We start from the raw sequence: 13,361 nt of genomic DNA on the forward strand, positions 1-13,361 counted from the left end.
ATGTCCCAGCTAAATTGAGTCAAAACTTTTGGGCACAAAGATTAAGAAATTTTGTTGAAAAGTATGAATGAAGTAGGAAAAATAAAGAGAGAGTAAGTAGGTAGTTGAATAAAGTAATAGTAATTTGATGATTTGTTTTTTGTTCAAAAAGGAAATGAGTCAACTTTATTGAGACGTCTCAAAAAAGAATACGACTCAACTTAGTTGGGACAGAGGGAGTGTTATTTTGCAAAGCTAGCATTTTTCTCTTTTTTACCTAGTCAAATGCTGTGGCTTTATGATTTTGTTTGGTTGTCTTTATCTTTAGGTGGTGTTAAACTGTTTGTTGCATCAAAGAAATTACTTTCCTCGAACTTTCTATTCTGCCCAATAGTACACATGCATCAAAGAAAATTCCAATATCAACAATGAAATAAGTCAAACGTTTATCATCTAATGTCTGAATCATATTCAAATCTATACTAGTATGGTATCCTTGCAGAGATGAAGAGAAGTTATTCATGGGGATCAGATTTGGATTTTATGTGCTTCAACTCATATTTACTTGTTTCTTAACATTCTCTTCAGCCCTTGACACCATAAATGCTAAAGAATCTTTTGCCAACTCAGAAGCTTTGATTTCCAATGGAAATAGATTCAAGCTAAGTTTTTTCAGCCCACCAAATAGCAGCCGACGTTACCTCGGTATCATGTACAATCTCCCGGTGATGACTGTTGTGTGGGTAGCTAATAGAAACAAGCCTCTCAATGATTTATCTGGAACATTTCAGATATCATCAGATGGCAATCTCGTGATCTTGGATGGTCGAAAGGAGATTGTGTGGTCGACTAATCTCTCATCTTCTGTGGCTAATTTCAGTGCTGTGCTCTTGGATACAGGGAATCTGGTTCTGCAAGATAACTCCAACGGTGCATATGTTTGGGAGAGCTTTCAACATGCTTGCGATTCCTGGTTAGAGAAGATGAAAATTGTTCCAGATTTAGTAATAGACGAGGAGCATATACTGACATCTTGGAAAAGTCCTGATGATCCGGCACCTGGAAGTTTCACCTTAACCATAGAGCCTTTCGACGTACCTCAGTCGTTTGTTCGGAAGGATGGTAATCCTTGCTGGCGTACTGGTCCGTGGAATGGTCAGAAATACACTGGGATTCCGAACATGAGCTCACAATATCGTTATGGACTTCAGGTTGTCAGTGATTATCCTGGAACTCCGTATCAAACATTAATGCTTTCAAATTCATCTGTTTTGGTATACGTTTTCTTGAACTCTTCAGGGAGTGTAGAGCAGAAGGTGTGGTCTGACGAGAAGAAAAGATGGGACGTAACATGGTCATCAACAAGTAACGAGTGTGATATTTATGGTAAGTGTGGACCCTTTGGAAGCTGTGATGCTCAAGACAGACCGATATGTTCCTGTCTTCGGGGCTTCGTGCCTAGAAGCAAAGATGAGTGGGAGGCGGGAAACTGGACGAGTGGATGCACTAGGAAAACTCGACTCCAATGCGAACATAACAATTTTGTTGGTAATCAGGATGAGTTTCTAAAGGTGGAGAGATTGAAGTTGCCGGATCATTTTAGATTGTTTCGCTTATCTGAAGAAGAATGCAGGGACACGTGCTTGATTGATTGTTTATGTATAGCTTATGCATATCCTCCTGGAATCGGATGTCTGCAATGGACTCAGAACTTAACCGATACTCAGAAGTTTGCTTATGGTGGTGACGACTTGCACATTCGATTGGCACATTCAGAACTAGGTAAATCATCTCTTGTTTTTTTACATGCACATGATTGACTATGTAATGTTTTGATTGTTTAATAAGCTGTACTACAACATTTGTCTCCTGTAATTCTCAGCAGATAAGAAGCAATACCACATAGCAATAGTTGTGGCAGCAGTGGCTTTGGGGTTTATACTTGTTGCCATATGTGCATACTTTTTGCTGGAATATTTGTTAAGTTACAGAGGTAATATGTTCATTCAACCCGATTCTCAGTGGACACGTTTTACTTTTCGTCTTCTTTAACATATCGCTCTGTTGTACACACACACACACTTTATTCGAAATGATGCAGGGTATTCTGAAGAAAGCACACTCAAACATGATAAGCATGGTGTTAAACTTGAGGAGTTACCTACATTTAGATTTATGGCACTCTCAAATGCAACAGAAAATTTTAACCCTGCGAATAAGCTTGGACAGGGTGGCTTTGGTCTAGTTTACAAAGTAAATTTTCTTCTTTTTCAAGATTTACTTAGCTATTACCAGTTTTGGTGCTCTATATCAAGAAATGTGATTCTGTAGCTGGTTCTCAGGGGAGATTACCAAATGGGGTAGAAATTGCTGTAAAAAGACTAGCAAGATCCTCTAACCAAGGGGTGGAGGAGTTCATGAATGAGGTTGAGGTGATTTCAAGGCTTCAACACCGCAATCTTGTTAGACTTCTCGGTTGCTGTGTGGAGTCTGAAGAAAAAATGCTTGTTTATGAATATATGCCTAATGGAAGCTTGGATGCCTTTCTCTTTGGTATGTCTATGATGCTCAAGTTTCACTTCGTCTAACAAAATTCAATTCATTTGTTCTTTGTTCGGTGATAGTTTGGATACCATTTCTCAGGTTCACATACACATAAACTTCTTAGTTGGAAAACACGAAAAGTTATTATTGAGGGGATTTGTCGAGGCCTGCTTTACCTACATCGGGATTCAAGGTTAAAGATCATTCACAGAGATCTCAAGGCAAGTAATATCTTGTTGGATGAGGCGTTTAGCCCCAAAATATCCGACTTTGGTATGGCAAGGATTTTTGGTGGAAAGGATGACCAAGCCAACACAACAAGAGTTGTTGGGACGTTGTGAGAACTTATTGATTGCCTCATTCAAGCAAAATATTTTTTGACACAGATTTCTTTTTGACATTCTGATCATTGATTGGTTGCAGTGGCTATATGCCCCCGGAATATGCATCACGTGGAATATTCTCTGAGAAATCGGACGTGTATAGCTTCGGGGTCCTGCTATTAGAGATTGTGAGTGGAAAGAAAAACTCCAGTTTTGATGATCAGCAACTCTTTCTAACAGCTTATGTAAGTTACTTTGTTCTGGAAAATGTAGTATATTTTGATTTAACATGTCACTATAAATTTTTGTAATGTTGTGGGTATGAAACAAGCATGGAATGGAAATTGGGGATTGAAGGAAAGATAGTGAACTTAATAAGTTTTTGTTATGTTGTGGTTATAAACAGGCATGGAATTTGTGGAATGAAGGAAAGATAGTGAATTTGAGGGATGCGGACATCTTTGATAGTGGAATGGAAGATGATATTGTTCGATATGCAAATGTAGGTTTATTGTGCGTGCAAGAAACTGCAGCAGACAGGCCTAACATGTCTACAGTGTTGTCGATGCTTAGCAGTGAGATTGTGGAGCTTCCTCGACCAAAGCGGCCAGCCTTTCATGGGATGCGTAGCTCTCAATTCGTAGAGTCCTGTACCAAGAGGTCAAGTAAAGGTTCTGTAAATGATGTCTCTATTTCTATAGTTGAAGGCAGGTAGAAAACCTGGTTCTGTATGTTTATTTGATACAATTATTTGCCTCTATATATATTGTTGTTGCCTTCATTTTCTTATATATTGAATTACATACAACAATCTTGCTTCTTCAATCTTGTCATACTTTAATGAGGTGGTTCTTTGATTGCTGAATTAAGCCTCCACACCTATTCCCTCATATTCACAAAATGAGTTTGCTTGATTCAAGAATAGGTGGGCATTGCTCAATTTAGCCCAAAACTCGTCTTTTATATAATAATAATAATAATAACGACGATGATAGATGCGAGGATTTTATCATTCGGAGGTGAGTAATGATATTTCAGTCATTAATTGTTTTATAGTGCATCTGATTATTAGTGATAAGGGTTAATAATTTCAGGCGAGAGAAGTAAAATTGATTTTTTGTTCAATCAGAAGTGTGTAGTAAAGAGTAGCAATAAAAATTATAGGCCAAAACATAAGCTAGCATTTTACCCCTTTCTACGGTTCTACCAAGTCAATTATTGGTGTGGCTTAGTGCTTTATTTGTTGTCTTATTCATTAGTGGTGGTGCCGTTTAATTATTGGTGGCATAAGATTTTCCTTATCTGAGTCAAAGAAAATACCTTTCCCGAACTTTCTGTTATGAAAGAAAATTCAAATATCAACAACGAAAGAAAATTCAAATATCATCTAAATGTCTGAATCATATTCAAATCTATAGTGTTATGGTATAATTCTAGTCCTTGCAAAGAAGAAGAGAAGTTATTCATGAGGATCAGATTTGGATATTTTGTGCTTCAACTCATATTTACTTGTTTGTTTTCACTCTCTTCAGCCATTGACACCATAAAGTCAAATGAATCTCTTGTCAACTCTGAAGCTTTGATTTCCAATGGAAATAGATTCAAGTTAAGTTTTTTCAGCCCGTCAAATAGCAGCCGACGTTACCTCGGTATCATGTATAATCTCCCGGTGATGACTGTTGTATGGGTTGCTAATAGAAACAAGCCTCTCAATGATTCCTCTGGAACATTTCAGATATCATCAGATGGGAATCTCGTGATCTTGGATGGTCGAAATGAGACTGTGTGGTCGACTAATCTATCATCTTCTGTAGCAAATTCTAGTGCTGTGCTCTTGGATACAGGGAATCTAGTTCTGCAAGATAACTCCAATGGTGCATATGTTTGGGAGAGCTTCCAACATGCTTCGGATTCTTGGTTAGAGAAGATGAAGATTGGTACATATTTGAGAAATAATAAGAATATGCTTACATCGTGGACAAGTCCTGATGATCCGACACCTGGAAGGTTCACCTTCACCATTGAGCCATCAGGCATCCCACAATTGTTTGTTTGGAAGAATGGAAATCCTTATCTCCGGAGTGGTCCTTTCACTAGACGTGGCTATGCATATGGGACTTTTATTGGTGGCGATTCTCCAGGAAGTTCAGATATAACTTTTACACTCACAAATTCCTCTGTTTTGCAATATTTTGTTTTAAGCCCATCAGGGAGCATAGAGCAGAGGGTGTGGTCTGATGAGAAGAAGGGATGGGATGTAACATGGTTGCTAACAAGTGCTGCATGTGATGTGTACGCTAAGTGTGGACCTTTCGGCATTTGTAATGCTGATGAAAGCCAGTCATGTACCTGTTTCCCGGGCTTTATTCCAGAAAGCAGCCGAGAAAATTGGAGCAGTGGCTGCACCAGAAAAGATAGTGTCAGGTGTGGACAAGGAGAAGATGAGTTTGTGAAGATGGAGGGAGTAAAGTTGCCTGATCGGTTCACATGGGATTCGTCGTCTGAAGCAGAAATAGAATGCAGGAATGCATGCGTTAGCAATTGTACTTGTACAGCTTATGCTTATTCTTCTGGAACTGGATGCCTGCGCTGGACTGGAAACTTAACTGATGTAACCAAGTCAAATTTTGACACAGACATGTTTATTCGTGTCGCGAAGCCTAAGTCATCTTCGTTGATGCATAATAAGAAAGGGTTGACAGCAATTGTTGGGACCGCACTGGTTTTGGGGTTAGCACTTATGGCTACGTGCGCATACTTTTTGCCTAAACTGTTAATGCATTACAGAGGTAAATACTTAAATGTATATTCTTTCATGTTCTCTTTAATATTTGTTTCAATTTACTGCAGCAAGGAAGCGTAACAAGGGAGCCGAGGCAAGGTCTTCTGAAGATTACAAGCTACAACATGATGAACTATGTGTATTTCAATTTCAAATGTTATCAATTGCGACTGGAAATTTTGATCCCATCAACAAGCTTGGACAGGGTGGCTTTGGACTAGTCTACAAAGTATTTCATCTTCTCCCAACATTTATTGTACTTAATTTGTGGAGAGTGATGTGCTGTGGTTTGAGCTCCTTTTTCTTCAGGGGAAATTGCAAAATGGAGTAGAAATTGCTGTAAAAAGGCTAGCAAGATCCTCCAACCAAGGGGTCGAGGAGTTCATGAATGAGGTTGAGGTGATTTCAAGGCTTCAGCATCGGAATCTTGTTAGACTTCTCGGTTGCTGTGTTGAGTCTGAAGAAAAATTGCTTGTTTATGAATATATGCCTAATGGAAGCTTGGATAGCTTTCTCTTTGGTATGCCTATGTTGCTAAGAAAATTTTACTATTGCAACTATGCTCTTTATTTTTATAATTGTAGTAGGAGTTGTGCTATGTGATGGTCAAACGCTATTTCAGGTTCACATGAGCATAAGACTCTTAATTGGCAAACGCGAAAATTAATTATTGAGGGGATCTGTCGGGGCCTGCTTTACCTACATTGGGATTCAAGGTTGAAGATTATCCACAGGGATCTCAAGGCAAGTAATATCTTGTTGGACGAGGCATTGAGCCCTAAAATTTCCGACTTTGGTATGGCAAGAATTTTCAGTGACAAAGATGATCAAGCCATTACAACAAGGGTTGTTGGGACATTGTGAGCTGATTTCCGTTCTCAAGTAAATATTTTCAGTGACAAGTTTCTTATTGCAGTTCTGATCATGGATTTGTGGTTGCAGTGGCTACATGCCCCCGGAATATGCACTACGTGGGATATTCTCCGAAAAATCAGATGTGTATGGCTTTGGGGTTCTATTATTAGAGATTGTGAGTGGGAAGAAACACTCTAGTTTTTATGATCAACAACTCTCCCTTACAGCTTATGTAAGTTGCTTTGTTCTGGACAATGTAACATATTTGGATTTTATATGTCATACCTATTAAAATATATCTTGTGGAATCAAACAGGCATGGAAATTGTGGAATGAAGGACAAATTGTAAATTTGATGGATCCTGCCATATATGATACTGGAATTGAAGATGACATGGTGAGATACGCAAATATAGGCCTTTTGTGTGTGCAAGAAATAGCAGCAGATAGGCCTAACACGTTGACCGTGCTGTCGATGCTTAGCTGTGAGATTGTAGAGCTTCCTCACCCGAAGCAACCAGCGTTTCTTGCGATGCAGAGCTCTCATTCGGCAGAGCCCTCTAGCAAGAGTACAAGTAAATGCTCTGTGAATGATGTCACTATTTCTATATTAGGAGGAAGGTAGTTTTGAGACCTCTTTTACATGTTTTTAGTAGCTTATTAGAGAAAATGATGACTATATCTGATCTGGTATGAGTCGAGTTTAGTAGTAGTTGTGATGCAAACTAAAAATGTTGAATTAGGAAAAGATGTGAACTAGTTTGCTTGAACCTATTAGCTTCTATTTTTCTAGGAAATGAGTAAGGATAGATAGGGAAATTTGAAAACACTAAAACACACGGATTTCAATAGTCAATTACTGTAAAAGACAATGACTGCTACACAGTCCAAACTCCAAATTCATTTACTGGAAACTCAGTTATTAAATTGAAAGTAACTGTCTGATTTTTGTAGGATTTTATAAAAAAAAACTATAGAAGTTTCTGTATGATTCTTGCGGACTTGCAGTTGCTTAGGAATTTTAACTGCGTTTAATGTTCAAGAGGCTGCCTTTTGTTCCACAGAATCCATTCCCCACACTTTTGGTTGGCGGTCCATTTTTATGTCACACACAATTACATTTAAGCTTATTTCTCGATAACTTTGCACAGAGATAAAAACAGAACCGTGATGCTAAAATTGAGTAGAAAATGATATTTATAGATACATTTAATTCTTTTGTTAACCTAGGGAATTAGAATTGTCGAATTGGAATTGATAGAATTAAAATTCAATTCCAAATTCATGCATTGTCGTGGTACCGGACGGCGAAATTGGAGCGGTCTGAATTACATTGAATTTAATGGTTTTGGAATTTAAAGACAAAGCTCGTGAGGAGTGTTATATTGCTAACTCAATATTTAATCGTTAACTATAACTAAATAATAGTCATTAGATATTCAAATTAAAGGTCTAGATCATCAACCCTGAAATGTCAATACGATCAACAAAAAACGTCAATAAGGCCATAGAATTAATTCCAAAAAATATCAATTGGGGTATTAATGTTAATTAACTACAAAATTAGTTATAACTAACTTTTAAAAGAAATTCCAAAACTTTAAATTCATATAACATATATGGAGTACCAAATTAAAAATAATTTTGTAAGGATTCCAACGATATACTACATGCATATATTCCGACGTCAAAATTTGAAAAAAATTTCAAATTTTTTTTATTTTTTCGTACAGCAGAAATGTCAACATAGTAACATACTATATAAAATATGTCAATATAATACATGTAGAATGTCAAGATAAACATTGTGTTGACATTCTCATAGCATTGTGTTGACATTATCAAAGCATTGTATTGATATTTTCGAATCACTATATTGACGTTTTCATCCAAAATCCTAATTTGAATTTTTTTTTATCTTTTTTGATTTTATTATTAAAAACGAAAATTACACGTGGCAAATTGTAGACCACACGTTTTCTAAAATTCTATAGCCTTAAATTAGTTGTAGTTAGTAATTAAATGATAAGTTAGTAATTGATCACTCCCCTTTGATAGTAATACTCCCTACTTTCCTGTTTAATAATTATCACAAAAATTATAGGATTCAATAGAAGTTAGGAGTGTATATTATCCACTTGATCAATTCTAAGACAACAGTTAAATGAGTCTACAAATTACTAATAACCATTAAAATCCTTATTTACAACCGTTGAACAATGCTTTATATAGCATTCAACTAGTGTGTATTACACAGGGGATTTTACACGCCTAAATAGGTTGGGGAGAATAATTACATATATGATAAGATTTAACTTAACTACAAATCAGGAAAAAGAATAGTTATAATTAATTGCATGATCATTGTAATCAATCACTTGATTTTAGCCTATCTTCTTGATTTATTTCCAACGAGAACTTCAGTATTCATTTTTATGGAATTAATCTTGGATTTGAAAAGTGTATTCACGAGGTGCGATCAAAATGACAGTGCATAATACTATATATCATGGAAAATAGGTCTCTAACCTACCTTCCTCCTAATATAGAAATAGTGACATCATTGCTAGAGGGCTGGGTCGATTGAGAGCTCTGAATACAACAAATGCTGGTTGCTTCGGGTGAGGAAGCTCTATGATCTCACAGCTAAGCATCGGCAGCACAGTCGACGTGTTAGGCCTATCTGCTGCTATTTCTTGAACACACAAAAGTCCTACATTTGCATATCTCACTATATCATCTTCAATTGCACTATCATACATTGCAGGATCCATCAAATTTGTAATCTTTCCTTCATTCCACAATTTCCATGCCTGTATGTTGAGATCCACAAAAAAAATTAGATTTTTACTATATCTTGTGAAAAAATATGGACACTGTTGATGAACACTACTGCTTACATAAGCTGTAAGGAATTGTTGATCTTCATCACAAAAACTGTAATTCTTCTTTCCACTCACAATCTCCAGTAATAGCATATACATCGGATTTCTCAGAGAATATTCCACGATGTGCATATTCCGGGGACATATAGCCACTGCACCATAAATACATGATAAGATTGTCATTGCAACAAATAATATTTTTTACTTGAATGAGGCAATAAATATGTGTTGCTCTCACTATGTCCCAACAACTCTTGTTGTATTGGCTTGATCAGCTTTGCCACCAAATATTCTTGCCATACCAAAGTCGGAAATTTTAGGGTTCAACTCCTCATCCAACAAGATGTTGCTTGCCTTGAGATCTCTGTGGATAATCTTTAGCCTCGAATCTCTATGCAGGTAAAGCAGGCCTCGACAAATCCCCTCAACAATTGATTTGCGCGTTTGCCAGTTGAGAAACTCTCGTTTATGTGAACCTGAGAAAGGTTATTTAAATCAACAGCAGCACATGAGCTTGCATTGAAGAAGTGATTTGATGATCCACTAACCAAAGAGAAAGGCATCCAAGCTTCCATTGGGCATGTATTCGTAAACTAGCATCTTTTCTTCATGCTCAACACAGCAACCGATTAATCTGACAAGATTGCGATGCTGAAGCTTTGAGATCACCACGACCTCATTCATGAACTCTTCCGCCCCTTGGTTGGAAGATCTTGCTAGCCGTTTTACAGCAATTTCTTGTCCATCTGGCAGTTTCCCCTGAATCAAATCGAATTTTCAGTATCATAACAAAAAAGAAGAAGAAGAAATGAGAATATGAAAGAAGAAAATGAAAACTACTTTGTACACTGGACCAAAGCCACCCTCTCCAAGCATTTTGGTTCGATCAAAATTTTCTGTCGCATTTGAGAGCGTCTCGAATCTAACTACAGGCAGTTCCTCGAGTTCACTTTCCTTTCTTTGGGAGAATATCAATCCTTTCTTATATTTCCTTGCTGCTTAAAATTAAAACAAGTGTCTAAGAAGTTGTGTACACTGAGAAACACAAAGTTTGTAGATTAATTACCTCTGTAATTCGACAATTTTTTTTGCGCAAAGTATGTGCATAGACCAATTAGTATAGACCCCAAAACCACCGTTGTTGCGATAATCACTCTTCTGTCACGCTTCTTATCTGCAGAAGATCACTATCAGTCAAAAAATGAACTGGTATAAAAATTTGTAGAAGTTAATCCATATCAGATACAGAGTGTAGAGCATCATATTAGTATATTACGTAGTTGTGAATAGGCCAGTCGAACATACAAATCTTCACCACCGAAAGCAAACTTGACAACATCAGTTAAGTTCTGAGACCAGTGCATACACCCAATTCCAGTAACATCTGCATAAGCTATACAAGAACAATCACCAAGCATGCGCCTCTGCAGTCTTTATCAACGGGAAACAATATGTAAGGATCGCGCAACCCCACTCCCTCCATCTTGAGAAACTCATCTTCTTTACCCAAAGAACTGTTGTGTTCACATTTTAAGGGAGTTTCTCTTATGCATCCATTAGTCCAGTTTCCTGCCTCCCACTCATCTTCAGCTTTTGGCGAGTAGCCTCGGAAACAGGTACAAATTGGACTCTCCCGAGCATCACAACTTCCAAAAGATCCGCACTTGCCATAAATTTGACAGTCGTTATGTGTTGATGTTACATCCCAGGCTTTCTTCTCATAAGACCACTCCCTCTTCTCTACAATCCCTGAAGATGTCAAGACATAAATACTGCAAAACAGACAAATTTGGAATGGTAAACATGTAATACGCAGTTCCTGGAGAATCACTGCCAACAGTAGTTCCATCATTATACAAAGATCTCATTTCAGGCTGCCTAATGAATCTCTGACCATTCCACGGACCACTGTGCCAGTAAGGAATATTACCATCCTTCATAATTTATGACTCTGGGATGTCCGGCATAATGGTCATGGCGAACCTTCCAGGTGCCGGATCATCAGGGCTTGTCCACGACATCAGTACATTCTTCTCGCTCCTATTCACATCTACAAAAAGCCGCATAGTTGGTAGAAAAGAATCCGAAGCATGGTGGAAGCTCTCCCACACATACGATTTATTGGAGTTATCTAGCAGAACTAGATTCCCTGTATCCAAGAGCACAGCACTGAAATTAGCTACAGAAGATGAGAGATTAGTCGACCACACAATATCCTTTCGACCATCTAAGATCACAAGATTTCCATCTGATGATATCTGAAATGTTCCTGATAAATCATTGAGAGGCTTGTTTCTATTAGCCACCCATACAACAGTCATCAACGGGAGATTGTACATGATACCGAGGTAACGTCGGCTGCTATTTGGTGGGCTGAAAAAACTTAGCTTGAATCTATTTCCATTAGAAATCAAAGCTTCATAGTTGGCAAGGGATTCATTAGCCTTTATGATGTCAATGGTTGAAGAGAGTGTAAAGAAACAAGTAAATATGATTTGAAGCACAAAATATCCAAATCTGATCCTCATGAATAACTTCTCTTCTTCTTTGCAAGGACTAGGATGATACCATACTAGTATAGATTTGAATATGATTCAGACATTTAGATGATAAACGTTTGACTTATTTCATTGTTGATATTGGAATTTTCTTTGATGCATGTGTACTATTGGTCAGAATAGAAAGTTCGAGGAAAGTATTTTCTTTGATGCAACAAATAGTTTAACAGCACCTAAAGATAAAGACAGCCAAAGAAAAGCATAAGACCACAACAATAATTGACTTGGTAAAAAAAGAGAAAAATGCTAGCTTTGCAAAATAAATATATATAAATCTAGCATCTAAACCTACATACTAATCCTTTCTCGTTCATTATTAAATGCCTCTCGTTCATCGGCTACTTAACAAGGTTCGGTTGCTTTAGAGAATTTATTGAATCCCGGATTTAATTAATAGTACATGAGAATTTCAGATTTTTGTCTTCAGACGAAGGAGAAAATGAGCGCACACATAGGATGCATGCATTGTTCTAAATAAATTATTTTCACAAAGTATAATTTAAGTATGATATGAAGTGGCTTTGCCATGCATGCTTAATCGAAATTCGGGTATCAGTACGGCCAAAATCATACTTGGACTAGTGTACACCCCATCGATCGGGCGCCATCTCTTCAAGTTGGTCGGTCTAATGACTTGTAATGTGGCCACGCTGCAAATCATTGTATGTTCAGATATGCTATGGTGATAGAAAATGGTTGTGCAATCGATCTTTACGATGTAATGTTTTAGTATACTTAGTCCTTTTTAAATAATTGTAATAACTCATCTCAACGAAATACAAACTCTAAAGAAACAAAGACTCACACGTAGACAATTTAATAGAGTTGGAATCTCAACAATAAAACAATCCAAAAGAAAGAGACTCTTAACGGAATCGTTCAAGACAAAGTGATGTCATCATGTATGAAGACGCGACACATCCAGAATACTAAACAAAAAATATTTCATCATTAACATTTGCTCAGCATTCGTCTCAGTGAAAACATGCCAAAATATAATTTTATAAATAAAAAGTTTGTCAAGCCATCATAGAGTGACCTTGGGGTTTTAACTTTCAAAATATGACCAAAGTACACTATAATATTCATCATAAAGTTCGGTTGTGTAACCATTCTCCATCCACGTCCACCATCACCATACCATATCTGAATATACATGACATGCAACGTGGGTACATTCCATGTCATTAGACCGGCCAACTCGATGAGATGGCGCTCAATCTACGGGGTTACACTAGTCCGAGTAGAGTTTGTGGCCTACTAGGACCCGAATACGGTTAAACTTACTAATAGTTGATGGGATCCTAAAATGACGCTGAATTTTTATATTTTGATGTATCTTTTCTTCTTTATTACAGTTCAGTTTCTTTGTTAATTTAATTTTTAATTAGTAATTTTACTAATTAAAAATTAAAATTCTCATGCTATATTTACT

General features: G+C 37.1%; 2 protein-coding genes and 1 pseudogene across 4 annotated transcripts; 2 read left to right on the forward strand and 1 right to left on the reverse strand.

Moving 5' to 3' along the window:
* The first annotated feature begins 348 nt into the window (after positions 1-348).
* Positions 349-3,635, forward strand: LOC125209523 (G-type lectin S-receptor-like serine/threonine-protein kinase At1g11300). Of its 2 annotated transcripts, none has more exons than XM_048109123.2 (7): positions 349-1,761; positions 1,862-1,972; positions 2,081-2,232; positions 2,322-2,532; positions 2,623-2,860; positions 2,947-3,091; positions 3,253-3,635. In XM_048109123.2, the coding sequence occupies exons 1-7, from the start codon at positions 501-503 to the stop codon at positions 3,559-3,561; spliced, it is 2,427 nt and encodes an 808-aa protein (XP_047965080.2). In that variant the 5' UTR covers positions 349-500; the 3' UTR covers positions 3,562-3,635. The 2 variants fall into 2 exon arrangements, with proteins under 2 accessions (XP_047965080.2, XP_088923135.1); XM_089067009.1 differs by having other exon boundaries at positions 1,865-1,972.
* Positions 3,636-4,174: 539 nt separating this feature from the next.
* Positions 4,175-7,253, forward strand: LOC148930370 (G-type lectin S-receptor-like serine/threonine-protein kinase At1g11300). Its single transcript, XM_089067010.1, has 6 exons — positions 4,175-5,635; positions 5,697-5,857; positions 5,938-6,148; positions 6,251-6,488; positions 6,571-6,715; positions 6,800-7,253. Exons 1-6 carry the CDS (start codon positions 4,312-4,314, stop codon positions 7,106-7,108), a joined length of 2,388 nt encoding a protein of 795 aa, XP_088923136.1. The 5' UTR covers positions 4,175-4,311; the 3' UTR covers positions 7,109-7,253.
* A 1,695-nt stretch (positions 7,254-8,948) lies between these two features.
* On the reverse strand, positions 8,949-11,954 carry LOC125208997 (G-type lectin S-receptor-like serine/threonine-protein kinase At1g11330; annotated as a pseudogene). Its single transcript, XR_016136402.1, has 7 exons — positions 10,645-11,954; positions 10,435-10,542; positions 10,209-10,363; positions 9,917-10,127; positions 9,607-9,844; positions 9,384-9,520; positions 8,949-9,296 (listed from the first exon to the last, which is right to left on the reverse strand). The product of XR_016136402.1 is annotated as a G-type lectin S-receptor-like serine/threonine-protein kinase At1g11330 (transcript).
* Between the last annotated feature and the right edge of the window lie 1,407 nt (positions 11,955-13,361).

Source organism: Salvia hispanica, chromosome 3 (assembly GCF_029641045.1).
Source record: "Salvia hispanica isolate PSC_SH4W2 chromosome 3, Shi_PSC_v1, whole genome shotgun sequence".
Lineage (NCBI taxonomy): Eukaryota > Viridiplantae > Streptophyta > Magnoliopsida > Lamiales > Lamiaceae > Salvia > Salvia hispanica.